The sequence below is a fragment of the Petromyzon marinus genome, chromosome 25 (assembly GCF_048934315.1).
Source record: "Petromyzon marinus isolate PM22_M1 ecotype Great Lakes invasive population chromosome 25, UKy_Petmar_22M1.pri1.0, whole genome shotgun sequence".
NCBI classification, from domain to species: domain Eukaryota; kingdom Metazoa; phylum Chordata; class Hyperoartia; order Petromyzontiformes; family Petromyzontidae; genus Petromyzon; species Petromyzon marinus.
In genome coordinates this window covers 9,635,411-9,663,287 of record NC_133691.1, presented here as the reverse complement: position 1 = coordinate 9,663,287, position 27,877 = coordinate 9,635,411, and the positions used below count along the sequence as shown (strand labels likewise).

General features: G+C 43.3%; 1 protein-coding gene across 2 annotated transcripts; it reads left to right on the top strand.

The window, feature by feature from the left end:
- Positions 1-209: 209 nt before the first annotated feature.
- On the top strand, positions 210-27,877 carry LOC116945865 (uncharacterized). 2 transcript variants are annotated; one of them, XM_076069695.1, is made up of 45 exons: positions 210-338; positions 1,078-1,302; positions 2,645-2,761; positions 2,926-3,150; positions 3,258-3,374; positions 3,542-3,766; positions 5,110-5,226; positions 5,391-5,615; positions 5,723-5,839; positions 6,007-6,231; positions 7,573-7,689; positions 7,854-8,078; positions 8,186-8,302; positions 8,470-8,694; positions 10,150-10,266; positions 10,430-10,654; positions 10,762-10,878; positions 11,046-11,270; positions 12,612-12,728; positions 12,893-13,117; positions 13,225-13,341; positions 13,509-13,733; positions 15,074-15,190; positions 15,355-15,579; positions 15,687-15,803; positions 15,971-16,195; positions 17,537-17,653; positions 17,818-18,042; positions 18,150-18,266; positions 18,434-18,658; positions 19,999-20,115; positions 20,281-20,505; positions 20,613-20,729; positions 20,895-21,119; positions 22,459-22,575; positions 22,740-22,964; positions 23,072-23,188; positions 23,354-23,578; positions 24,918-25,034; positions 25,199-25,423; positions 25,531-25,647; positions 25,798-26,022; positions 26,134-26,253; positions 26,381-26,448; positions 27,092-27,877. In XM_076069695.1, the coding sequence occupies exons 1-45, from the start codon at positions 275-277 to the stop codon at positions 27,158-27,160; spliced, it is 7,386 nt and encodes a 2,461-aa protein (XP_075925810.1). In that variant the 5' UTR covers positions 210-274; the 3' UTR covers positions 27,161-27,877. The 2 variants fall into 2 exon arrangements, with proteins under 2 accessions (XP_075925810.1, XP_075925811.1); XM_076069696.1 differs by lacking the exons at positions 8,186-8,302; positions 8,470-8,694.

Genomic DNA, 27,877 nt, shown 5'->3' with positions numbered 1-27,877 from the left:
GCCATTGCCTCCCAGAGCTGCAACTGCCTTGTGGCAATGGGACCTGCTTGGCAAAGGAGAGCTTCTGTGATGGAGTCAACGACTGTGGGGACTACTCAGATGAGGCCAACTGCAGTGAGTCAAATGTCTATCAAAATACAAAACAATGTATATGACTAAAGTGCACTTTTTTGGTAAACCATTGCTTACAATCAATATTTACACGTGCTTTTGTCTTGCAGCTTGTTCTCCAAGCCAATTCACGTGCAGGAGCAGCAGGCTGTGTGTGGACTCGATGTTTGTTTGTGATGGAGAAACGGACTGCAGTGATGGATCCGATGAAATTGGCTGTGATATAGGTACCTTTCATCACCAATGCACTTTTATAACTTTCACATATAAATATTTTTAAATGATGCTTCATCATGGTCCTCTAAAGACACACCTCATATTACTCCCAATAAAGCAAATACAGTGGTACCCCGGAGATCGAACTTAATTCGTTCCAGAAGGCCATACGAACACTGATTTGTTCGAACACCGAATTAATTTTCCCCATAATAATTTAAGTAAATGACATTAATTGGTTCCAGACGCAAGAAATCTCTCATTATAAAGCATTGTTACACGAAGTTTACAGTAATTACGTGCATAAAATCAAACGAAAAAACAAGAGACACAATAAATAAATGGAATGAATAAATAAATGGAATAAATGAATAAATATATGGAATAAATGAAATAAATGAACATTAAATTTCACTTTACCTGTAGTAAGGAGAGTTGATTGCTTGAGTGGAAGGTGGTGAGGAGGAGGTGGTGGTGTTATTGTTTGGAAGGGGAGCCCCTTTGTTTGGGCAAGCACCATGCACGCTGGGCCATACGCGTCTCAGCCGTGTACAGGTTCTTTCAAGTCGCGATTGCCGTTCGACCTCCGAATTTCGTTCGGTTTCTGGGGCAAAAAATGTTGGGATATATCGTTCTAACACCGATTTGTTCGAATTCTGGTGCATTCGATCTCCGAAGTTCTACTGTATATGAAAGGTTTTCAAAGTAAAATAACTAACACCAATAGTTGTCTATCATGTGACAACCCAGAGTGTGCAGTGAATGAGTTCCGTTGTGCAAACAAGAAGCAATGCATCTCTGGGCGGTTTTACTGCAATGGAGAGCCGGACTGCATGGACAAGAGCGATGAGACTCCAAACTGTCAGTGCCACACAGACCAACAGCTGCCTTGTGGAAATGGGACCTGCCTGGCAAAGGAGAGCTTCTGTGATGGAGTCAACGACTGTGGGGACTACTCAGATGAGGCCAACTGCAGTGAGTTTAATGTCTTTCCAATTGAAAACAATGTATATCATACTCTTTGGTTATTTCGGTAAAGTCACGTAGTTAGAAATAAATTAAAATAAAACAAATCACGATGGTTCGATAGCAACACAAGCAATCATCATCAGGTGGGAAAACCACAGCAAGATTTTATTTTTTGCTGAAGTGGGAGAGAGAGCTGCCGTGGCAAGAGCTTATATAGGTAAGAAGGGGGGAGGGGAAAGCGGGGATAGATAGAGAGGGTGGGGTGTGGGATAGGCGGGCACTGCGTGAGCGCTAGGAGAGGGGACGTGAGGCTGGGGGGGGAAGTGGGTGGGGCTGGAAGTGGGAGGCCGAGGGGATGCGGGGGGGGGGGAAATTAACTCGGAATAATAGACTAGTACCCGGCAGATATGATAGACACAACCATAAAGCAGTTACGATTTTACCTGGTTAATAACATCCTTCCAATGATTGCTCAATTTGTATCCATCTTCTCGGTTGAAGTTATGTCTGTTTATTTTTCTGCATGGCTTCATGAACAAACCTTTGATAGTAGCCAGAAGGTTTGCAGAGTACCTTGGTCTCAGAAAAAAACAATATCATGCGAGCCCACAGCGTTATAACAATGGTCAGCTACGGCAGAGGTATTGGTTCTGCCGTGTTTCAGATCTGCCTTGTGTTCACGGACACGGTCCGAGACGTCATTTTGTTTCCCCAAAGTAACTGCTACCACAGGTACAACTCAGTTTGTAAACTCCAGGATATTGCATATCAGGAATGACATCCTTCACAGATGGGATTAGATCACGGATTTTGTGTACTGTATTTAATCGGACCTGGTTCTTGTGTTTGTTTAAGATTTCGTCAATATTTTTTGTAACACCTGCTATGTATGGTAACATGATGGTTTTCATCGGCTTCTCAGGGGGTTGTTTCTCCATGGTTGGAGAAACAGCTTTGCGAATAATGCGGTCCGAGTACCCATTCATCTTGAAGGCCTGGTGTACGTGTTCCAGTTCACTGGCTAGGTGGTGTTGGTCGGAAATGCAGCGGGCCCTATGGTGTAGTGTTTTGATGAGGGAATTCTTCTGTGCTGGATGGTGGTGGGAATCAGGTTTCAGATAGAAATCTGTGTGGGTGGCGTTCCTATAGACAGAGTGTCCCAACGAGCCATCAGGTCTCTTCTCAAATAAAACATCCAGGAATGGTAGCTTACCATCCTTCTCCATTTCCATGGTGAATTTGATGGATGGGTGTATGGAATTGATTTGGTTGAGAAATTGATTCAAGGCTTAAATAAGTCGTGTTACATAAACTATTGTTTAATAATTGCTTCTCATTTTCCTTGCAGCTTGTTCACCATTTCAGTTCACATGCAGGAGGAGCAGGCTGTGTGTGGACTCGATGTTTGTTTGTGATGGAGAAACGGACTGCAGTGATGGATCAGATGAAATTGGCTGTGATATCGGTAACTTTAACATCGATTCTCTTTCTACTTAGAATGTATATATTAAAATCAAAAGTGTTTATGTTTGTCCTAAAGAGACGTGGCTCCGAGGACCACCAGAAAAGTAAATATATGGACATTTAAAGTAAAAAAACACCCATTGAATAGTATTTGTGACAATTCAGAGTGTGCAGTGCATGAGTTCCGCTGTGCTAACAAGAAGCAGTGCATACCTGGATGGTTTCATTGCAATGGAGAGGCCGACTGTGCAGACTACAGCGATGAGACTCCGAGCTGCCATTGCCTCCCAGAGCTGCAACTGCCTTGTGGCAATGGGACCTGCCTTGCAAAGGAGAGCTTCTGTGATGGAGTCAACGACTGTGGGGACTACTCAGATGAGGCCAACTGCAGTGAGTCAAATGTCTATCAAAATACAAAACAATGTATATGACTAAAGTGCACTTTTTTGGTAAACCATTGCTTACAATCAATATTTACACATGCTTTTGTCTTGCAGCTTGTTCTCCAAGCCAATTCACGTGCAGGAGCAGCAAGCTGTGTGTGGACTCGATGTTTGTTTGTGATGGAGAAACGGACTGCAGTGATGGATCCGATGAAATTGGCTGTGATATAGGTACCTTTCATCACCAATGTGCTTTTATAACTGTTGTCATTTTTGAAAATGCTTCATTATGGTCCTTTAAAGACACACCTCATATTACTCCCAACAAACTATATACATGAAAGGTTTTCGAAGTAAAATAACTAACACCAATAGTTGTCTATCATGTGACAACCCAGAGTGTGCAGTGAATGAGTTCCGTTGTGCAAACAAGAAGCAATGCATCTCTGGGCGGTTTTACTGCAATGGAGAGCCGGACTGCATGGACAAGAGCGATGAGACTCCAAACTGTCAGTGCCACACAGACCAACAGCTGCCTTGTGGAAATGGGACCTGCCTGGCAAAGGAGAGCTTCTGTGATGGAGTCAACGACTGTGGGGACTACTCAGATGAGGCCAACTGCAGTGAGTTTAATGTCTTTCCAATTGAAAACAATGTATATCATACTCTTTGGTTATTTCGGTAAAGTCACGTAGCTAGAAATAAATTAAAATAAAACAAATCACGATGTTTCGATAGCAACACAAGCAATCATCATCAGGTGGGAAAACCACAGCAAGATTTTATTTTTTGCTGAAGTGGGAGAGAGAGCTGCCGTGGCAAGAGCTTATATAGGTAAGAAGGGGGGAGGGGAAAGGGGGGAGAGATAGAGAGGGGGGATGTGGGATAGGCGGGCACTGCGTGAGCGCTAGGAGAGGGGACGTGAGGCTGGGGGGGGAAGTGGGTGGGGCTGGAAGTGGGAGGCCGAGGGGATGCGGGGGGGGGGGGGGAAATTAACTCGGAATAATAGACTAGTACCCGGCAGATATGATAGACACAACCATAAAGCAATTACGATTTTACCTGGTTAATAACATCCTTGCAATGATTGCTCAATTTGTATCCATCTTCTTGGTTGAAGTTATGTCTGTTTATTTTTCTGCATGGCTTCATGAACAAACCTTTGATAGTAGCCAGAAGGTTTGCAGAGTACCTTGGTCTCAGAAAAAACAATATCATGCGAGCCCACAGCGTTATAACAATGGTCAGCTACGGCAGAGGTATTGGTTCTGCCGTGTTTCAGATCTGCCTTGTGTTCACGGACACGGTCCGAGACGTCATTTTGTTTCCCCAAAGTAACTGCTACCACAGGTACAACTCAGTTTGTAAACTCCAGGATATTGCATATCAGGAATGACATCCTTCACAGATGGGATTAGATCACGGATTTTGTGTACTGTATTTAATCGGACCTGGTTCTTGTGTTTGTTTAAGATTTCGTCAATATTTTTGGTAACACCTGCTATGTATGGTAACATGATGGTTTTCATCGGCTTCTCAGGGGGTTGTTTCTCCATGGTTGGAGAAACAGCTTTGCGAATAATGCGGTCCGAGTACCCATTCATCTTGAAGGCCTGGTGTACGTGTTCCAGTTCACTGGCTAGGTGGTGTTGGTCGGAAATGCAGCGGGCCCTATGGTGTAGTGTTTTGATGAGGGAATTCTTCTGTGCTGGATGGTGGTGGGAATCAGGTTTCAGATAGAAATCTGTGTGGGTGGCGTTCCTATAGACAGAGTGTCCCAACGAGCCATCAGGTCTCTTCTCAAATAAAACATCCAGGAATGGTAGCTTACCATCCTTCTCCATTTCCATGGTGAATTTGATGGATGGGTGTATGGAATTGATTTGGTTGAGAAATTGATTCAAGGCTTAAATAAGTCGTGTTACATAAACTATTGTTTAATAATTGCTTCTCATTTTCCTTGCAGCTTGTTCACCATTTCAGTTCACATGCAGGAGGAGCAGGCTGTGTGTGGACTCGATGTTTGTTTGTGATGGAGAAACGGACTGCAGTGATGGATCAGATGAAATTGGCTGTGATATCGGTAACTTTAACATCGATTCTCTTTCTACTTAGAATGTATATATTAAAATCAAAAGTGTTTATGTTTGTCCTAAAGAGACGTGGCTCCGAGGACCACCAGAAAAGTAAATAAATGGACATTTAAAGTAAAAAAACACCCATTGAATAGTATTTGTGACAATTCAGAGTGTGCAGTGCATGAGTTCCGCTGTGCTAACAAGAAGCAGTGCATACCTGGATGGTTTCATTGCAATGGAGAGGCCGACTGTGCAGACTACAGCGATGAGACTCCGAGCTGCCATTGCCTCCCAGAGCTGCAACTGCCTTGTGGCAATGGGACCTGCCTTGCAAAGGAGAGCTTCTGTGATGGAGTCAACGACTGTGGGGACTACTCAGATGAGGCCAACTGCAGTGAGTCAAATGTCTATCAAAATACAAAACAATGTATATGACTAAAGTGCACTTTTTTGGTAAACCATTGCTTACAATCAATATTTACACATGCTTTTGTCTTGCAGCTTGTTCTCCAAGCCAATTCACGTGCAGGAGCAGCAAGCTGTGTGTGGACTCGATGTTTGTTTGTGATGGAGAAACGGACTGCAGTGATGGATCCGATGAAATTGGCTGTGATATAGGTACCTTTCATCACCAATGTGCTTTTATAACTGTTGTCATTTTTGAAAATGCTTCATTATGGTCCTTTAAAGACACACCTCATATTACTCCCAACAAACTATATACATGAAAGGTTTTCGAAGTAAAATAACTAACACCAATAGTTGTCTATCATGTGACAACCCAGAGTGTGCAGTGAATGAGTTCCGTTGTGCAAACAAGAAGCAATGCATCTCTGGGCGGTTTTACTGCAATGGAGAGCCGGACTGCATGGACAAGAGCGATGAGACTCCAAACTGTCAGTGCCACACAGACCAACAGCTGCCTTGTGGAAATGGGACCTGCCTGGCAAAGGAGAGCTTCTGTGATGGAGTCAACGACTGTGGGGACTACTCAGATGAGGCCAACTGCAGTGAGTTTAATGTCTTTCCAATTGAAAACAATGTATATCATACTCTTTAGTTATTTCGGTAAAGTCACGTAGTTAGAAATAAATTAAAATAAAACAAATCACGATGTTTCGATAGCAACACAAGCAATCATCATCAGGTGGGAAAACCACAGCAAGATTTTATTTTTTGCTGAAGTGGGAGAGAGAGCTGCCGTGGCAAGAGCTTATATAGGTAAGAAGGGGGGAGGGGAAAGGGGGGAGAGATAGAGAGGGGGGGTGTGGGATAGGCGGGCACTGCGTGAGCGCTAGGAGAGGGGACGTGAGGCTGGGGGGGGAAGTGGGTGGGGCTGGAAGTGGGAGGCCGAGGGGATGCGGGGGGGGGGGGAAATTAACTCGGAATAATAGACTAGTACCCGGCAGATATGATAGACACAACCATAAAGCAATTACGATTTTACCTGGTTAATAACATCCTTCCAATGATTGCTCAATTTGTATCCATCTTCTCGGTTGAAGTTATGTCTGTTTATTTTTCTGCATGGCTTCATGAACAAACCTTTGATAGTAGCCAGAAGGTTTGCAGAGTACCTTGGTCTCAGAAAAAACAATATCATGCGAGCCCACAGCGTTATAACAATGGTCAGCTACGGCAGAGGTATTGGTTCTGCCGTGTTTCAGATCTGCCTTGTGTTCACGGACACGGTCCGAGACGTCATTTTGTTTCCCCAAAGTAACTGCTACCACAGGTACAACTCAGTTTGTAAACTCCAGGATATTGCATATCAGGAATGACATCCTTCACAGATGGGATTAGATCACGGATTTTGTGTACTGTATTTAATCGGACCTGGTTCTTGTGTTTGTTTAAGATTTCGTCAATATTTTTGGTAACACCTGCTATGTATGGTAACATGATGGTTTTCATCAGCTTCTCAGGGGGTTGTTTCTCCATGGTTGGAGAAACAGCTTTGCGAATAATGCGGTCCGAGTACCCATTCATCTTGAAGGCCTGGTGTACGTGTTCCAGTTCACTGGCTAGGTGGTGTTGGTCGGAAATGCAGCGGGCCCTATGGTGTAGTGTTTTGATGAGGGAATTCTTCTGTGCTGGATGGTGGTGGGAATCAGGTTTCAGATAGAAATCTGTGTGGGTGGCGTTCCTATAGACAGAGTGTCCCAACGAGCCATCAGGTCTCTTCTCAAATAAAACATCCAGGAATGGTAGCTTACCATCCTTCTCCATTTCCATGGTGAATTTGATGGATGGGTGTATGGAATTGATTTGGTTGAGAAATTGATTCAAGGCTTAAATAAGTCGTGTTACATAAACTATTGTTTAATAATTGCTTCTCATTTTCCTTGCAGCTTGTTCACCATTTCAGTTCACATGCAGGAGGAGCAGGCTGTGTGTGGACTCGATGTTTGTTTGTGATGGAGAAACGGACTGCAGTGATGGATCAGATGAAATTGGCTGTGATATCGGTAACTTTAACATCGATTCTCTTTCTACTTAGAATGTATATATTAAAATCAAAAGTGTTTATGTTTGTCCTAAAGAGACGTGGCTCCGAGGACCACCAGAAAAGTAAATATATGGACATTTAAAGTAAAAAAACACCCATTGAATAGCATTTGTGACAATTCAGAGTGTGCAGTGCATGAGTTCCGCTGTGCTAACAAGAAGCAGTGCATACCTGGATGGTTTCATTGCAATGGAGAGGCCGACTGTGCAGACTACAGCGATGAGACTCCGAGCTGCCATTGCCTCCCAGAGCTGCAACTGCCTTGTGGCAATGGGACCTGCCTTGCAAAGGAGAGCTTCTGTGATGGAGTCAACGACTGTGGGGACTACTCAGATGAGGCCAACTGCAGTGAGTCAAATGTCTATCAAAATACAAAACAATGTATATGACTAAAGTACACTTTTTTGGTAAACCATTGCTTACAATCAATATTCACACATGCTTTTGTCTTGCAGCTTGTTCTCCAAGCCAATTCACGTGCAGGAGCAGCAAGCTGTGTGTGGACTCGATGTTTGTTTGTGATGGAGAAACGGACTGCAGTGATGGATCCGATGAAATTGGCTGTGATATAGGTACCTTTCATCACCAATGTGCTTTTATAACTGTTGTAATTTTTGAAAATGCTTCATTATGGTCCTTTAAAGACACACCTCATATTACTCCCAACAAACTATATACATGAAAGGTTTTCGAAGTAAAATAACTAACACCAATAGTTGTCTATCATGTGACAACCCAGAGTGTGCAGTGAATGAGTTCCGTTGTGCAAACAAGAAGCAATGCATCTCTGGGCGGTTTTACTGCAATGGAGAGCCGGACTGCATGGACAAGAGCGATGAGACTCCAAACTGTCAGTGCCACACAGACCAACAGCTGCCTTGTGGAAATGGGACCTGCCTGGCAAAGGAGAGCTTCTGTGATGGAGTCAACGACTGTGGGGACTACTCAGATGAGGCAAACTGCAGTGAGTTTAATGTCTTTCCAATTGAAAACAATGTATATCATACTCTTTGGTTATTTCGGTAAAGTCACGTAGTTAGAAATAAATTAAAATAAAACAAATCACGATGTTTCGATAGCAACACAAGCAATCATCATCAGGTGGGAAAACCACAGCAAGATTTTATTTTTTGCTGAAGTGGGAGAGAGAGCTGCCGTGGCAAGAGCTTATATAGGTAAGAAGGGGGGAGGGGAAAGGGGGGAGAGATAGAGAGGGGGGGGTGTGGGATAGGCGGGCACTTGTGTTCACGGAAGTGGGAGAGAGAGCTGCCGTGGCAAGAGCTTATATAGGTAAGAAGGGGGGAGGGGAAAGGGGGGAGAGATAGAGAGGGGGGGGTGTGGGATAGGCGGGCACTGCGTGAGCGCTATGAGAGGGGACGTGAGGCTGGGGGGGGAAGTGGGTGGGGCTGGAAGTGGGAGGCCGAGGGGATGCGGGGGGGGGGGAAATTAACTCGGAATAATAGACTAGTACCCGGCAGATATGATAGACACAAACATAAAACAGTTACGATTTTACCTGGTTAATAACATCCTTCCAATGATTGCTCAATTTGTATCCATCTTCTCGGTTGAAGTTATGTCTGTTTATTTTTCTGCATGGCTTCATGAACAAACCTTTGATAGTAGCCAGAAGGTTTGCAGAGTACCTTGGTCTCAGAAAAAACAATATCATGCGAGCCCACAGCGTTATAACAATGGTCAGCTACGGCAGAGGTATTGGTTCTGCCGTGTTTCAGATCTGCCTTGTGTTCACGGACACGGTCCGAGACGTCATTTTGTTTCCCCAAAGTAACTGCTACCACAGGTACAACTCAGTTTGTAAACTCCAGGATATTGCATATCAGGAATGACATCCTTCACAGATGGGATTAGATCACGGATTTTGTGTACTGTATTGAATCGGACCTGGATCTTGTGTTTGTTTAAGATTTCGTCAATATTTTTGGTAACACCTGCTATGTATGGTAACATGATGGTTTTCATCGGCTTCTCAGGGGGTTTTTCTCCATGGTTGGAGAAACAGCTTTGCGAATAATGCGGTCCGAGTACCCATTCATCTTGAAGGCCTGGTGTACGTGTTCCAGTTCACTGGCTAGGTGGTGTTGGTCGGAAATGCAGCAGGCCCTATGGTGTAGTGTTTTGATGAGGGAATTCTTCTGTGCTGGATGGTGGTGGGAATCAGGTTTCAGATAGAAATCTGTGTGGGTGGCGTTCCTATAGACAGAGTGTCCCAACGAGCCATCAGGTCTCTTCTCAAATAAAACATCCAGGAATGGTAGCTTACCATCCTTCTCCACTTCCATGGTGAATTTGATGGATGGGTGTATGGAATTGATTTGGTTGAGAAATTGATTCAAGGCTTAAATAAGTCGTGTTACATAAACTATTGTTTAATAATTGCTTCTCATTTTCCTTGCAGCTTGTTCACCATTTCAGTTCACATGCAGGAGGAGCAGGCTGTGTGTGGACTCGATGTTTGTTTGTGATGGAGAAACGGACTGCAGTGATGGATCAGATGAAATTGGCTGTGATATCGGTAACTTTAACATCGATTCTCTTTCTACTTAGAATGTATATATTAAAATCAAAAGTGTTTATGTTTGTCCTAAAGAGACGTGGCTCCGAGGACCACCAGAAAAGTAAATATATGGACATTTAAAGTAAAAAACACCCATTAAATAGTATTTGTGACAATTCAGAGTGTGCAGTGCATGAGTTCCGCTGTGCTAACAAGAAGCAGTGCATACCTGGATGGTTTCATTGCAATGGAGAGGCCGACTGTGCAGACTACAGCGATGAGACTCCGAGCTGCCATTGCCTCCCAGAGCTGCAACTGCCTTGTGGCAATGGGACCTGCCTTGCAAAGGAGAGCTTCTGTGATGGAGTCAATGACTGTGGGGACTACTCAGATGAGGCCAACTGCAGTGAGTCAAATGTCTATCAAAATACAAAACAATGTATATGACTAAAGTGCACTTTTTTGGTAAACCATTGCTTACAATCAATATTCACACATGCTTTTGTCTTGCAGCTTGTTCTCCAAGCCAATTCACGTGCAGGAGCAGCAAGCTGTGTGTGGACTCGATGTTTGTTTGTGATGGAGAAACGGACTGCAGTGATGGATCCGATGAATTTGGCTGTGATATAGGTACCTTTCATCACCAATGTGCTTTTATAACTGTTGTAATTTTTGAAAATGCTTCATTATGGTCCTTTAAAGACACACCTCATATTACTCCCAACAAACTATATACATGAAAGGTTTTCGAAGTAAAATAACTAACACCAATAGTTGTCTATCATGTGACAACCCAGAGTGTGCAGTGAATGAGTTCCGTTGTGCAAACAAGAAGCAATGCATCTCTGGGCGGTTTTACTGCAATGGAGAGCCAGACTGCATGGACAAGAGCGATGAGACTCCAAACTGTCAGTGCCACACAGACCAACAGCTGCCTTGTGGAAATGGGACCTGCCTGGCAAAGGAGAGCTTCTGTGATGGAGTCAACGACTGTGGGGACTACTCAGATGAGGCCAACTGCAGTGAGTTTAATGTCTTTCCAATTTAAAACAATGTATATCATACTCTTTGGTTATTTCGGTAAAGTCACGTAGTTAGAAATAAATTAAAATCAAACAAATCACGATGTTTCGATAGCAACACAAGCAATCATCATCAGGTGGGAAAACCACAGCAAGATTTTATTTTTTGCTGAAGTGGGAGAGAGAGCTGCCGTGGCAAGAGCTTATATAGGTAAGAAGGGGGGAGGGGAAAGGGGGGAGAGATAGAGAGGGTGGGGTGTGGGATAGGCGGGCACTGCGTGAGCGCTAGGAGAGGGGACGTGAGGCTGGGGGGGGAAGTGGGTGGTGCTGGAAGTGGGAGGCCGAGGGGATGCAGGGGGGGGGGGAAATTAACTCGGAATAATAGACTAGTACCCAGCAGATATGATAAACACAACCATAAAGCAGTTACGATTTTACCTGGTTAATAACATCCTTCCAATGATTGCTCAATTTGTATCCATCTTCTCGGTTGAAGTTATGTCTGTTTATTTTTCTGCATGGCTTCATGAACAAACCTTTGATAGTAGCCAGAAGGTTTGCAGAGTACCTTGGTCTCAGAAAAAAACAATATCATGCGAGCCCACAGCGTTATAACAATGGTCAGCTACGGCAGAGGTATTGGTTCTGCCGTGTTTCAGATCTGCCTTGTGTTCACGGACACGGTCCGAGACGTCATTTTGTTTCCCCAAAGTAACTGCTACCACAGGTACAACTCAGTTTGTAAACTCCGGGATATTGCATATCAGGAATGACATCCTTCACAGATGGGATTAGATCACGGATTTTGTGTACTGTATTGAATCGGACCTGGATCTTGTGTTTGTTTAAGATTTCCTCAATATTTTTGGTAACACCTGCTATGTATGGTAACATGATGGTTTTCATCGGCCTCTCAGGGGGTTGTTTCTCCATGGTTGGAGAAACAGCTTTGCGAATAATGCGGTCCGAGTACCCATTCATCTTGAAGGCCTGGTGTACGTGTTCCAGTTCACTGGCTAGGTGGTGTTGGTCGGAAATGCAGTGGGCCCTATGGTGTAGTGTTTTGATGAGGGAATTCTTCTGTGCTGGATGGTGGTGGGAATCGGGTTTCAGATAGAAATCTGTGTGGGTGGCTTTCCTATAGACAGTGTCCCAACGAGCCATCAGGTCTCTTCTCAAATAAAACATCCAGGAATGGTAGCTTACCATCCTTCTCCATTTCCATGGTGAATTTGATGGATGGGTGTATGGAATTGATTTGGTTGAGAAATTGATTCAAGGCTTAAATAAGTCGTGTTACATAAACTATTGTTTAATAATTGCTTCTCATTTTCCTTGCAGCTTGTTCACCATTTCAGTTCACATGCAGGAGGAGCAGGCTGTGTGTGGACTCGATGTTTGTTTGTGATGGAGAAACGGACTGCAGTGATGGATCAGATGAAATTGGCTGTGATATCGGTAACTTTAACATCGATTCTATTTCTACTTAGAATGAATATATTAAAATCAAAAGTGTTTATGTTTGTCCTAAAGAGACGTGGCTCCGAGGACCACCAGAAAAGTAAATATATGGACATTTAAAGTAAAAAAACACCCATTGAATAGTATTTGTGACAATTCAGAGTGTGCAGTGCATGAGTTCCGCTGTGCTAACAAGAAGCAGTGCATACCTGGATGGTTTCATTGCAATGGGGAGGCCGACTGTGCAGACTACAGCGATGAGACTCCGAGCTGCCATTGCCTCCCAGAGCTGCAACTGCCTTGTGGCAATGGGACCTGCCTGGCAAAGGAGAGCTTCTGTGATGGAGTCAACGACTGTGGGGACTACTCAGATGAGGCCAACTGCAGTGAGTCAAATGTCTATCAAAATACAAAACAATGTATATGACTAAAGTGCACTTTTTTGGTAAACCATTGCTTACAATCAATATTTACACATGCTTTTGTCTTGCAGCTTGTTCTCCAAGCCAATTCACGTGCAGGAGCAGCAAGCTGTGTGTGGACTCGATGTTTGTTTGTGATGGAGAAACGGACTGTAGTGATGGATCCGATGAAATTGGCTGTGATATAGGTACCTTTCATCACCAATGTGCTTTTATAACTGTTGTAATTTTTGAAAATGCTTCATTATGGTCCTTTAAAGACACACCTCATATTACTCCCAACAAACTATATACATGAAAGGTTTTCGAAGTAAAATAACTAACACCAATAGTTGTCTATCATGTGACAACCCAGAGTGTGCAGTGAATGAGTTCCGTTGTGCAAACAAGAAGCAATGCATCTCTGGGCGGTTTTACTGCAATGGAGAGCCAGACTGCATGGACAAGAGCGATGAGACTCCAAACTGTCAGTGCCACACAGACCAACAGCTGCCTTGTGGAAATGGGACCTGCCTGGCAAAGGAGAGCTTCTGTGATGGAGTCAACGACTGTGGGGACTACTCAGATGAGGCCAACTGCAGTGAGTTTAATGTCTTTCCAATTTAAAACAATGTATATCATACTCTTTGGTTATTTCGGTAAAGTCACGTAGTTAGAAATAAATTAAAATCAAACAAATCACGATGTTTCGATAGCAACACAAGCAATCATCATCAGGTGGGAAAACCACAGCAAGATTTTATTTTTTGCTGAAGTGGGAGAGAGAGCTGCCGTGGCAAGAGCTTATATAGGTAAGAAGGGGGGAGGGGAAAGGGGGGAGAGATAGAGAGGGTGGGGTGTGGGATAGGCGGGCACTGCGTGAGCGCTAGGAGAGGGGACGTGAGGCTGGGGGGGGAAGTGGGTGGGGCTGGAAGTGGGAGGCCGAGGGGATGCAGGGGGGGGGGGAAATTAACTCGGAATAATAGACTAGTACCCAGCAGATATGATAAACACAACCATAAAGCAGTTACGATTTTACCTGGTTAATAACATCCTTCCAATGATTGCTCAATTTGTATCCATCTTCTCGGTTGAAGTTATGTCTGTTTATTTTTCTGCATGGCTTCATGAACAAACCTTTGATAGTAGCCAGAAGGTTTGCAGAGTACCTTGGTCTCAGAAAAAAACAATATCATGCGAGCCCACAGCGTTATAACAATGGTCAGCTACGGCAGAGGTATTGGTTCTGCCGTGTTTCAGATCTGCCTTGTGTTCACGGACACGGTCCGAGACGTCATTTTGTTTCCCCAAAGTAACTGCTACCACAGGTACAACTCAGTTTGTAAACTCCAGGATATTGCATATCAGGAATGACATCCTTCACAGATGGGATTAGATCACGGATTTTGTGTACTGTATTGAATCGGACCTGGATCTTGTGTTTGTTTAAGATTTCGTCAATATTTTGGTAACACCTGCTATGTATGGTAACATGATGGTTTTCATCGGCCTCTCAGGGGGTTGTTTCTCCATGGTTGGAGAAACAGCTTTGCGAATAATGCGGTCCGAGTACCCATTCATCTTGAAGGCCTGGTGTACGTGTTCCAGTTCACTGGCTAGGTGGTGTTGGTCGGAAATGCAGTGGGCCCTATGGTGTAGTGTTTTGATGAGGGAATTCTTCTGTGCTGGATGGTGGTGGGAATCAGGTTTCAGATAGAAATCTGTGTGGGTGGCTTTCCTATAGACAGTGTCCCAACGAGCCATCAGGTCTCTTCTCAAATAAAACATCCAGGAATGGTAGCTTACCATCCTTCTCCATTTCCATGGTGAATTTGATGGATGGGTGTATGGAATTGATTTGGTTGAGAAATTGATTCAAGGCTTAAATAAGTCGTGTTACATAAACTATTGTTTAATAATTGCTTCTCATTTTCCTTGCAGCTTGTTCACCATTTCAGTTCACATGCAGGAGGAGCAGGCTGTGTGTGGACTCGATGTTTGTTTGTGATGGAGAAACGGACTGCAGTGATGGATCAGATGAAATTGGCTGTGATATCGGTAACTTTAACATCGATTCTATTTCTACTTAGAATGAATATATTAAAATCAAAAGTGTTTATGTTTGTCCTAAAGAGACGTGGCTCCGAGGACCACCAGAAAAGTAAATATATGGACATTTAAAGTAAAAAAACACCCATTGAATAGTATTTGTGACAATTCAGAGTGTGCAGTGCATGAGTTCCGCTGTGCTAACAAGAAGCAGTGCATACCTGGATGGTTTCATTGCAATGGGGAGGCCGACTGTGCAGACTACAGCGATGAGACTCTGAGCTGCCATTGCCTCCCAGAGCTGCAACTGCCTTGTGGCAATGGGACCTGCCTGGCAAAGGAGAGCTTCTGTGATGGAGTCAACGACTGTGGGGACTACTCAGATGAGGCCAACTGCAGTGAGTCAAATGTCTATCAAAATACAAAACAATGTATATGACTAAAGTGCACTTTTTTGGTAAACCATTGCTTACAATCAATATTTACACATGCTTTTGTCTTGCAGCTTGTTCTCCAAGCCAATTCACGTGCAGGAGCAGCAAGCTGTGTGTGGACTCGATGTTTGTTTGTGATGGAGAAACGGACTGTAGTGATGGATCCGATGAAATTGGCTGTGATATAGGTACCTTTCATCACCAATGTGCTTTTATAACTGTTGTAATTTTTGAAAATGCTTCATTATGGTCCTTTAAAGACACACCTCATATTACTCCCAACAAACTATATACATGAAAGGTTTTCGAAGTAAAATAACTAACACCAATAGTTGTCTATCATGTGACAACCCAGAGTGTGCAGTGAATGAGTTCCGTTGTGCAAACAAGAAGCAATGCATCTCTGGGCGGTATTACTGCAATGGAGAGCCGGACTGCATGGACAAGAGCGATGAGACTCCAAACTGTCAGTGCCACACAGACCAACAGCTGCCTTGTGGAAATGGGACCTGCCTGGCAAAGGAGAGCTTCTGTGATGGAGTCAACGACTGTGGGGACTACTCAGATGAGGCCAACTGCAGTGAGTTTAATGTCTTTCCAATTGAAAACAATGTATATCATACTCTTTGGTTATTTCGGTAAAGTCACGTAGTTAGAAATAAATTAAAATAAAACAAATCACGATGTTTCGATAGCAACACAAGCAATCATCATCAGGTGGGAAAACCACAGCAAGATTTTATTTTTTGCTGAAGTGGGAGAGAGAGCTGCCGTGGCAAGAGCTTATATAGGTAAGAAGGGGGGCGGGGAAAGGGGGGAGAGATAGAGAGGGTGGGGTGTGGGATAGGCGGGCACTGCGTGAGCGCTAGGAGAGGGGACGTGAGGCTGGGGGGGGAAGTGGGTGGGGCTGGAAGTGGGAGGCCGAGGGGATGCGGGGGGGGGGGGAAATTAACTCGGAATAATAGACTAGTACCCAGCAGATATGATAGACACAACCATAAAGCAGTTACGATTTTACCTGGTTAATAACATCCTTCCAATGATTGCTCAATTTGTATCCATCTTCTCGGTTGAAGTTATGTCTGTTTATTTTTCTGCATGGCTTCATGAACAAACCTTTGATAGTAGCCAGAAGGTTTGCAGAGTACCTTGGTCTCAGAAAAAAACAATATCATGCGAGCCCACAGCGTTATAACAATGGTCAGCTACGGCAGAGGTATTGGTTCTGCCGTGTTTCAGATCTGCCTTGTGTTCACGGACACGGTCCGAGACGTTATTTTGTTTCCCCAAAGTAACTGCTACCACAGGTACAACTCAGTTTGTAAACTCCAGGATATTGCATATCAGGAATGACATCCTTCACAGATGAGATTAGATCACTGATTTTGAGGACTGTATTGAATCGGACCTGGATCTTGTGTTTGTTTAAGATTTCGTCAATATTTTTGGTAACACCTGCTATGTATGGTAACATGATGGTTTTCATCGGCCTCTCAGGGGGTTGTTTCTCCATGGTTGGAGAAACAGCTTTGCGAATAATGCGGTCCGAGTACCCATTCATCTTGAAGGCCTGGTGTACGTGTTCCAGTTCACTGGCTAGATGGTGTTGGTCGGAAATGCAGCGGGCCCTATGGTGTAGTGTTTTGATGAGGGAATTCTTCTGTGCTGGATGGTGGTGGGAATCAGGTTTCAGATAGAAATCTGTGTGGGTGGCTTTCCTATAGACAGTGTCCCAACGAGCCATCAGGTCTCTTCTCAAATAAAACATCCAGGAATGGTAGCTTACCATCCTTCTCCATTTCCATGGTGAATTTGATGGATGGGTGTATGGAATTGATTTGGTTGAGAAATTGATTCAAGGCTTAAATAAGTCGTGTTACATAAACTATTGTTTAATAATTGCTTCTCATTTTCCTTGCAGCTTGTTCACCATTTCAGTTCACATGCAGGAGGAGCAGGCTGTGTGTGGACTCGATGTTTGTTTGTGATGGAGAAACGGACTGCAGTGATGGATCAGATGAAATTGGCTGTGATATCGGTAACTTTAACATCGATTCTATTTCTACTTAGAATGAATATATTAAAATCAAAAGTGTTTATGTTTGTCCTAAAGAGACGTGGCTCCGAGGACCACCAGAAAAGTAAATATATGGACATTTAAAGTAAAAAAACACCCATTGAATAGTATTTGTGACAATTCAGAGTGTGCAGTGCATGAGTTCCGCTGTGCTAACAAGAAGCAGTGCATACCTGGATGGTTTCATTGCAATGGAGAGGCCGACTGTGCAGACTACAGCGATGAGACTCCGAGCTGCCATTGCCTCCCAGAGCTGCAACTGCCTTGTGGCAATGGGACCTGCCTGGCAAAGGAGAGCTTCTGTGATGGAGTCAACGACTGTGGGGACTACTCAGATGAGGCCAACTGCAGTGAGTCAAATGTCTATCAAAATACAAAACAATGTATATGACTAAAGTGCACTTTTTTGGTAAACCATTGCTTACAATCAATATTTACACATGCTTTTGTCTTGCAGCTTGTTCTCCAAGCCAATTCACGTGCAGGAGCAGCAAGCTGTGTGTGGACTCGATGTTTGTTTGTGATGGAGAAACGGACTGTAGTGATGGATCCGATGAAATTGGCTGTGATATAGGTACCTTTCATCACCAATGTGCTTTTATAACTGTTGTAATTTTTGAAAATGCTTCATTATGGTCCTTTAAAGACACACCTCATATTACTCCCAACAAACTATATACATGAAAGGTTTTCGAAGTAAAATAACTAACACCAATAGTTGTCTATCATGTGACAACCCAGAGTGTGCAGTGAATGAGTTCCGTTGTGCAAACAAGAAGCAATGCATCTCTGGGCGGTATTACTGCAATGGAGAGCCGGACTGCATGGACAAGAGCGATGAGACTCCAAACTGTCAGTGCCACACAGACCAACAGCTGCCTTGTGGAAATGGGACCTGCCTGGCAAAGGAGAGCTTCTGTGATGGAGTCAACGACTGTGGGGACTACTCAGATGAGGCCAACTGCAGTGAGTTTAATGTCTTTCCAATTGAAAACAATGTATATCATACTCTTTGGTTATTTCGGTAAAGTCACGTAGTTAGAAATAAATTAAAATAAAACAAATCACGATGTTTCGATAGCAACACAAGCAATCATCATCAGGTGGGAAAACCACAGCAAGATTTTATTTTTTGCTGAAGTGGGAGAGAGAGCTGCCGTGGCAAGAGCTTATATAGGTAAGAAGGGGGGCGGGGAAAGGGGGGAGAGATAGAGAGGGTGGGGTGTGGGATAGGCGGGCACTGCGTGAGCGCTAGGAGAGGGGACGTGAGGCTGGGGGGGGAAGTGGGTGGGGCTGGAAGTGGGAGGCCGAGGGGATGCGGGGGGGGGGGAAATTAACTCGGAATAATAGACTAGTACCCAGCAGATATGATAGACACAACCATAAAGCAGTTACGATTTTACCTGGTTAATAACATCCTTCCAATGATTGCTCAATTTGTATCCATCTTCTCGGTTGAAGTTATGTCTGTTTATTTTTCTGCATGGCTTCATGAACAAACCTTTGATAGTAGCCAGAAGGTTTGCAGAGTACCTTGGTCTCAGAAAAAAACAATATCATGCGAGCCCACAGCGTTATAACAATGGTCAGCTACGGCAGAGGTATTGGTTCTGCCGTGTTTCAGATCTGCCTTGTGTTCACGGACACGGTCCGAGACGTCATTTTGTTTCCCCAAAGTAACTGCTACCACAGGTACAACTCAGTTTGTAAACTCCAGGATATTGCATATCAGGAATGACATCCTTCACAGATGGGATTAGATCACGGATTTTGTGTACTGTATTGAATCGGACCTGGATCTTGTGTTTGTTTAAGATTTCGTCAATATTTTTGGTAACACCTGCTATGTATGGTAACATGATGGTTTTCATCGGCCTCTCAGGGGGTTGTTTCTCCATGGTTGGAGAAACAGCTTTGCGAATAATGCGGTCCGAGTACCCATTCATCTTGAAGGCCTGGTGTACGTGTTCCAGTTCACTGGCTAGATGGTGTTGGTCGGAAATGCAGCGGGCCCTATGGTGTAGTGTTTTGATGAGGGAATTCTTCTGTGCTGGATGGTGGTGGGAATCAGGTTTCAGATAGAAATCTGTGTGGGTGGCTTTCCTATAGACAGTGTCCCAACGAGCCATCAGGTCTCTTCTCAAATAAAACATCCAGGAATGGTAGCTTACCATCCTTCTCCATTTCCATGGTGAATTTGATGGATGGGTGTATGGAATTGATTTGGTTGAGAAATTGATTCAAGGCTTAAATAAGTCGTGTTACATAAACTATTGTTTAATAATTGCTTCTCATTTTCCTTGCAGCTTGTTCACCATTTCAGTCCACATGCAGGAAGAGCAGGCTGTGTGTGGACTCGATGTTTGTTTGTGATGGAGAAACGGACTGCAGTGATGGATCAGATGAAATTGGCTGTGATATCGGTAACTTTAACATCAATTCTATTTCTACTTAGAATGAATATATTAAAATCAAAAGTGTTTATGTTTGTCCTAAAGAGACGTGGCTCCGAGGACCACCAGAAAAGTAAATATATGGACATTTAAAGTAAAAAAAACACCCATTGAATAGTATTTGTGACAATTCAGAGTGTGCAGTGCATGAGTTCCGCTGTGCTAACAAGAAGCAGTGCATACCTGGATTGTTTCATTGCAATGGAGAGGCCGACTGTGCAGACTACAGCGATGAGACTCCGAGCTGCCATTGCCTCCCAGAGCTGCAACTGCCTTGTGGCAATGGGACCTGCCTGGCAAAGGAGAGCTTCTGTGATGGAGTCAACGACTGTGGGGACTACTCAGATGAGGCCAACTGCAGTGAGTCAAATGTCTATCAAAATACAAAACAATGTATATGACTAAAGTGTACTTTTTTGGTAAACCATTGCTTACAATCAATATTTACACATGCTTTTGTCTTGCAGCTTGTTCTCCAAGCCAATTCACGTGCAGGAGCAGCAAGCTGTGTGTGGACTCGATGTTTGTTTGTGATGGAGAAACGGACTGCAGTGATGGATCCGATGAAATTGGCTGTGATATAGGTACCTTTCATCACCAATGTGCTTTTATAACTGTTGTAATTTTTGAAAATGCTTCATTATGGTCCTTTAAAGACACCTCATATTACTCCCAACAAACTATATACATGAAAGGTTTTCGAAGGAAAATAACTAACACCAATAGTTGTCTATCATGTGACAACCCAGAGTGTGCAGTGAATGAGTTCCGTTGTGCAAACAAGAAGCAATGCATCTCTGGGCGGTTTTACTGCAATGGAGAGCCGGACTGCATGGACAAGAGCGATGAGACTCCAAACTGTCAGTGCCACACAGACCAACAGCTGCCTTGTGGAAATGGGACCTGCCTGGCAAAGGAGAGCTTCTGTGATGGAGTCAACGACTGTGGGGACTACTCAGATGAGGCCAACTGCAGTGAGTTTAATGTCTTTCCAATTGAAAACAATGTATATCATACTCTTTGGTTATTTCGGTAAAGTCACGTAGTTAGAAATAAATTAAAATAAAACAAATCACGATGTTTCGATAGCAACACAAGCAATCATCATCAGGTGGGAAAACCACAGCAATATTTTATTTTTTTGCTGAAGTGGGAGAGAGAGCTGCCGTGGCAAGAGCTTATATAGGTAAGAAGGGGGGAGGGGAAAGGGGGGAGAGATAGAGGGGGGGGGGGTGTGGGGTAGGGGGGCACTGCGTGAGCGCTAGGAGAGGGGACGTGAGGCTGGGGGGGAAGTGGGTGGGGCTGGAAGTGGGAGGCCGAGGGGATGCGGGGGGGGGGAAATTAACTCGGAATAATAGATTAGTACCCGGCAGATATGATAGACACAACCATAAAGCAGTTACGATTTTACCTGGTTAATAACATCCTTCCAATGATTGCTCAATTTGTATCCATCTTCTCGGTTGAAGTTATGTCTGTTTATTTTTCTGCATGGCTTCATGAACAAACCTTTGATAATAGCCAGAAGGTTTGCAGAGTACCTTGGTCTCAGAAAAAACAATATCATGCGAGCCCACAGCGTTATAACAATGGTCAGCTACGGCAGAGGTATTGGTTCTGCCGTGTTTCAGATCTGCCTTGTGTTCACGGACACGGTCCGAGACGTCATTTTGTTTCCCCAAAGTAATTGCTACCACAGGTACAACTCAGTTTGTAAACTCCAGGATATTGCATATCAGGAATGACATCCTTCACAGATGGGATTTGATCACGGATTTTGTGTACTGTATTGAATCGGACCTGGATCTTGTGTTTGTTTAAGATTTCGTCAATATTTTTGGTAACACCTGCTATGTATGGTAACATGATGGTTTTCATCGGCCTCTCAGGGGGTTGTTTCTCCATGGTTGGAGAAACAGCTTTGCGAATAATGCGGTCCGAGTACCCATTCATCTTGAAGGCCTGGTGTACGTGTTCCAGTTCACTGGCTAGATGGTGTTGGTCGGAAATGCAGCGGGCCCTATGGTGTAGTGTTTTGATGAGGGAATTCTTCTGTGCTGGATGGTGGTGGGAATCAGGTTTCAGATAGAAATCTGTGTGGGTGGCTTTCCTATAGACAGTGTCCCAACGAGCCATCAGGTCTCTTCTCAAATAAAACATCCAGGAATGGTAGCTTACCATCCTTCTCCATTTCCATGGTGAATTTGATGGATGGGTGTATGGAATTGATTTGGTTGAGAAATTGATTCAAGGCTTAAATAAGTCGTGTTACATAAACTATTGTTTAATAATTGCTTCTCATTTTCCTTGCAGCTTGTTCACCATTTCAGTTCACATGCAGGAGGAGCAGGCTGTGTGTGGACTCGATGTTTGTTTGTGATGGAGAAACGGACTGCAGTGATGGATCAGATGAAATTGGCTGTGATATCGGTAACTTTAACATCAATTCTATTTCTACTTAGAATGAATATATTAAAATCAAAAGTGTTTATGTTTGTCCTAAAGAGACGTGGCTCCGAGGACCACCAGAAAAGTAAATATATGGACATTTAAAGTAAAAAAACACCCATTGAATAGTATTTGTGACAATTCAGAGTGTGCAGTGCATGAGTTCCGCTGTGCTAACAAGAAGCAGTGCATACCTGGATTGTTTCATTGCAATGGAGAGGCCGACTGTGCAGACTACAGCGATGAGACTCCGAGCTGCCATTGCCTCCCAGAGCTGCAACTGCCTTGTGGCAATGGGACCTGCCTGGCAAAGGAGAGCTTCTGTGATGGAGTCAACGACTGTGGGGACTACTCAGATGAGGCCAACTGCAGTGAGTCAAATGGCTATCAAAATACAAAACAATGTATATGACTAAAGTGTACTTTTTTGGTAAACCATTGCTTACAATCAATATTTACACATGCTTTTGTCTTGCAGCTTGTTCTCCAAGCCAATTCACGTGCAGGAGCAGCAAGCTGTGTGTGGACTCGATGTTTGTTTGTGATGGAGAAACGGACTGCAGTGATGGATCCGATGAAATTGGCTGTGATATAGGTACCTTTCATCACCAATGTGCTTTTATAACTGTTGTAATTTTTGAAAATGCTTCATTATGGTCCTTTAAAGACACCTCATATTACTCCCAACAAACTATATACATGAAAGGTTTTCGAAGGAAAATAACTAACACCAATAGTTGTCTATCATGTGACAACCCAGAGTGTGCAGTGAATGAGTTCCGTTGTGCAAACAAGAAGCAATGCATCTCTGGGCGGTTTTACTGCAATGGAGAGCCGGACTGCATGGACAAGAGCGATGAGACTCCAAACTGTCAGTGCCACACAGACCAACAGCTGCCTTGTGGAAATGGGACCTGCCTGGCAAAGGAGAGCTTCTGTGATGGAGTCAACGACTGTGGGGACTACTCAGATGAGGCCAACTGCAGTGAGTTTAATGTCTTTCCAATTGAAAACAATGTATATCATACTCTTTGGTTATTTCGGTAAAGTCACGTAGTTAGAAATAAATTAAAATAAAACAAATCACGATGTTTCGATAGCAACACAAGCAATCATCATCAGGTGGGAAAACCACAGCAATATTTTATTTTTTTGCTGAAGTGGGAGAGAGAGCTGCCGTGGCAAGAGCTTATATAGGTAAGAAGGGGGGAGGGGAAAGGGGGGAGAGATAGAGGGGGGGGGGGTGTGGGGTAGGGGGGCACTGCGTGAGCGCTAGGAGAGGGGACGTGAGGCTGGGGGGGAAGTGGGTGGGGCTGGAAGTGGGAGGCCGAGGGGATGCGGGGGGGGGGGAAATTAACTCGGAATAATAGATTAGTACCCGGCAGATATGATAGACACAACCATAAAGCAGTTACGATTTTACCTGGTTAATAACATCCTTCCAATGATTGCTCAATTTGTATCCATCTTCTCGGTTGAAGTTATGTCTGTTTATTTTTCTGCATGGCTTCATGAACAAACCTTTGATAATAGCCAGAAGGTTTGCAGAGTACCTTGGTCTCAGAAAAAACAATATCATGCGAGCCCACAGCGTTATAACAATGGTCAGCTACGGCAGAGGTATTGGTTCTGCCGTGTTTCAGATCTGCCTTGTGTTCACGGACACGGTCCGAGACGTCATTTTGTTTCCCCAAAGTAATTGCTACCACAGGTACAACTCAGTTTGTAAACTCCAGGATATTGCATATCAGGAATGACATCCTTCACAGATGGGATTTGATCACGGATTTTGTGTACTGTATTGAATCGGACCTGGATCTTGTGTTTGTTTAAGATTTCGTCAATATTTTTGGTAACACCTGCTATGTATGGTAACATGATGGTTTTCATCGGCTTCTCAGGGGGTTGTTTCTCCATGGTTGGAGAAACAGCTTTGCGAATAATGCGGTCCGAGTACCCATTCATCTTGAAGGCCTGGTGTACGTGTTCCAGTTCACTGGCTAGGTGGTGTTGGTCGGAAATGCAGCGGGCCCTATGGTGTAGTGTTTTGATGAGGGAATTCTTCTGTGCTGGATGGTGGTGGGAATGAGGTTTCAGATAGAAATCTGTGTGGGTGGCTTTCCTATAGACAGAGTGTCCCAATGAGCCATCAGGTCTCTTAAATAAAACATCCAGGAATGGTAGCTTACCATCCTTCTCCACTTCCATGGTGAATTTGATGGATGGGTGTATGGAATTGATTTGGTTGAGAAATTGGTTCAAGGCTTAAATAAGTCGTGTTACATAAACTATTGTTTAATAATTGCTTCTCATTTTCCTTGCAGCTTGTTCACCATTTCAGTTCACATGCAGGAGCAGCAGGCTGTGTGTGGACTCGATGTTTGTTTGTGATGGAGAAACGGACTGCAGTGATGGATCAGATGAAATTGGCTGTGATATCGGTAATTTTAACATCGATTCTCTTTCTACTTAGAATGAATATATTAAAATCAAAAGTGTCTATGTTCGTCCTAAAGAGACGTGGCTCCGAGGACCACCAGAAAAGTAAATATATGGACATTAAAAGTAAAAAAACACCCATTGAATAGTATTTGTGACAATTCAGAGTGTGCAGTGCATGAGTTCCGCTGTGCTAACAAGAAGCAGTGCATACCTGGATGGTTTCATTGCAATGGAGAGGCTGACTGTGCAGACCACAGCGATGAGACTCCGAGCTGCCATTGCCTCCCAGAGCTGCAACTGCCTTGTGGCAATGGGACCTGCCTGGCAAAGGAGAGCTTCTGTGATGGAGTCAACGACTGTGGGGACTACTCAGATGAGGCCAACTGCAGTGAGTCAAATGTCTATCAAAATACAAAACAATGTACATGACTAAAGTGCACTTTTTTGGTAAACCATTGCTTACAATCAATATTTACACGTGCTTTTGTCTTGCAGCTTGTTCTCCAAGCCAATTCACATGCAGGAGCAGCAGGCTGTGTGTGGACTCGATGTTTGTTTGTGATGGAGAAACGGACTGCAGTGATGGATCAGATGAAATTGGTTGTGATATCGGTAACTTTCATCACGATTTTGCTTTCATTCATATTTTTAATGTAAATGATGCTTCCCCATGGTCATCAAAAGACACACCTCTCGTATTTCTCCCAACAAACTAAAAGTGAAAAACTAACACCAATAGTCGTCTATCATGTGACAACTCAGAGTGTGCAGTGAGTGATTTCCGCTGTGCTGACAAGAAGCAATGCATCTCTGGGAGGTTTTACTGCAATGGAGAGGCCGACTGTGCAGACCACAGCGATGAGACTCCCAGCTGCCATTGCCTCCCAGAGCTGCAACTTCCTTGTGGCAATGGGACCTGCCTGGCAAAGGAGAGCTTCTGTGATGGAGTCAACGACTGTGGGGACTACTCAGATGAGACCAACTGCAGTGAGTAGCTTAGTTCAGAATTTTCATTTTTGAGCTACCAAACCTTTGATAATCACATTGACCAAATGTGAATTAAAACTCACCAAGAGTGTGGTGATGTGTGCCTTGCAGCCTGTGTTGATGGGGACTTTCAGTGCAAACGCAGTGGATGCGTTCCGCTTTCTCTTGTTTGTGATGGCGACGTGGACTGTGTAGATGGCTCGGATGAAGCTTTATTTTTATGCAGACCAGGTAAGCAAGTGTATCCTCTCAGTCTTTGTAAAAATAAAACTTATTTCGTGTTTCTTTTTACCTGTCTCTGTGAGTAGATGTTGGTGTACATTTACATTAACACTGTTTCGTCCTTCGTGTATTACAGCAAAGTATAATTTTAGAGTAAAGTTGAATTTTGATCCATCTCTGAGCATCAACCAAATGGAGAATGAGGTGAGAAGCTGACTTATCTTGTAGACCATAAAACAAATGTTTTTCACCTATAGGAATAGGTTTTACCCTTTTAACTGGCACAAAAACTGACACCTTTATTCAAGGCATCATGTTTGCAATGACCACAACACAAGCAGTCAAAATGCAAACAAAAAAGACAACTCTGATAATAATATGCACTGTCCTTGAATTTGATTGGTCCACACCCGAGACAGCTTTTCTTAGAGCCTAGTCTCCATTGGTGTTGGACCAGAAGACGCCAAAAGGCGTACAACTCAAAAACAGCACACTATCAGTCTCCACCAATGGAGACTAGGCTCTAAGAAAAGCTGTCTCGGGTGTGGACCAATCAAATTCAAGGACAGTGCATATTATTATCAGAGTTGTCTTTTTTGTTTGCATTTTGACTGCTTGTGTTGTGGTCATTGCAAACATGATGCCTTGAATAAAGGTGTCAGTTTTTGTGCCAGTTAAAAGGGTAAAACCTATTCCTATATCTTGTTTCTGGCAAAGGAGGTCTCATAATGTTTTTCACCTACTTTTTATAAATGGTGGGCAATAATGGAAACATTTTACTTAACTGTGTTGTACATTTGTTATTATTACTATTGAATGTGGTTGTTTTTCTCCTCCTTAATGACAGATACAAATATATCTGAAGAATTTATTTCCAAAGCAGAATGTGAAGACAAAATATAAGCAACTTCCCTAAACATGTCTTAAAATGTCAACGTATAGTTACTACACCAGAAAATTACTACTACTATATTCTTGGTTCTTTCGGTAAAGTAACGTAGAAGGGAAACAATAAAATAATACGACTACTAGTTTTCTTAAATAGTGAACTCTTCACAATATGGAATCTTCTTTGTAACAAATTATTTTCCCATACTTTTGAGAGCATCACACACACCGCCATGTACACAAACAGCAATCACACACTGCTTAATCATATGCACTTGTTATTCTGTACGAAATGTAGGTCTTAAATGGGAAGGGCTTTTATTTAAGTTGTGTTTCTCTTTGTTGGTTTTTGATGACGTTGTTTTGTGTTGTCTACACATGTATGACAAGATCACACGTAACCATCATAATATTTTACGCGTGTTAATACTTGCAGCAAAAATCAATCGGATTTTGTTGAATTAAAAAACTTCGTAAATATTTTATCACTTTATTATTATTATGTGTGGGAGCCATGGGGATATATTGCATCCAATACGAGTTAAATTTCTCGAATTATGCCTCAGATTAATCAAGTATTTGCTGATACTGCATTCGCGTGGTACACAAGCACAATATGCAAAAAAACTCAACACTTGCACAACAACACTACCTTCGAAAATATATATATCAGATTATATAGGTTTCTATACATTTTTGTTTTGTACTTTGATGATTGCAAATATAATAAAGGTTACTTTCAAAA

What these genes read in the sequence shown, in the direction of transcription:
- LOC116945865 (XM_076069695.1), top strand. Translation starts at nt 275, where the DNA reads ATGTTTGTTTGTGATGGAGAAACGGACTGCAGTGATGGATCCGATGAA. An exon ending in CTCAGATGAGGCCAACTGCA is followed by an intron (nt 25,424 to 25,530) that starts GTGAGTCAAATG and finishes TTTGTCTTGCAG; the next exon opens with CTTGTTCTCCAAGCCAATTC. An exon ending in CTCAGATGAGACCAACTGCA is followed by an intron (nt 26,023 to 26,133) that starts GTGAGTAGCTTA and finishes TGTGCCTTGCAG; the next exon opens with CCTGTGTTGATGGGGACTTT.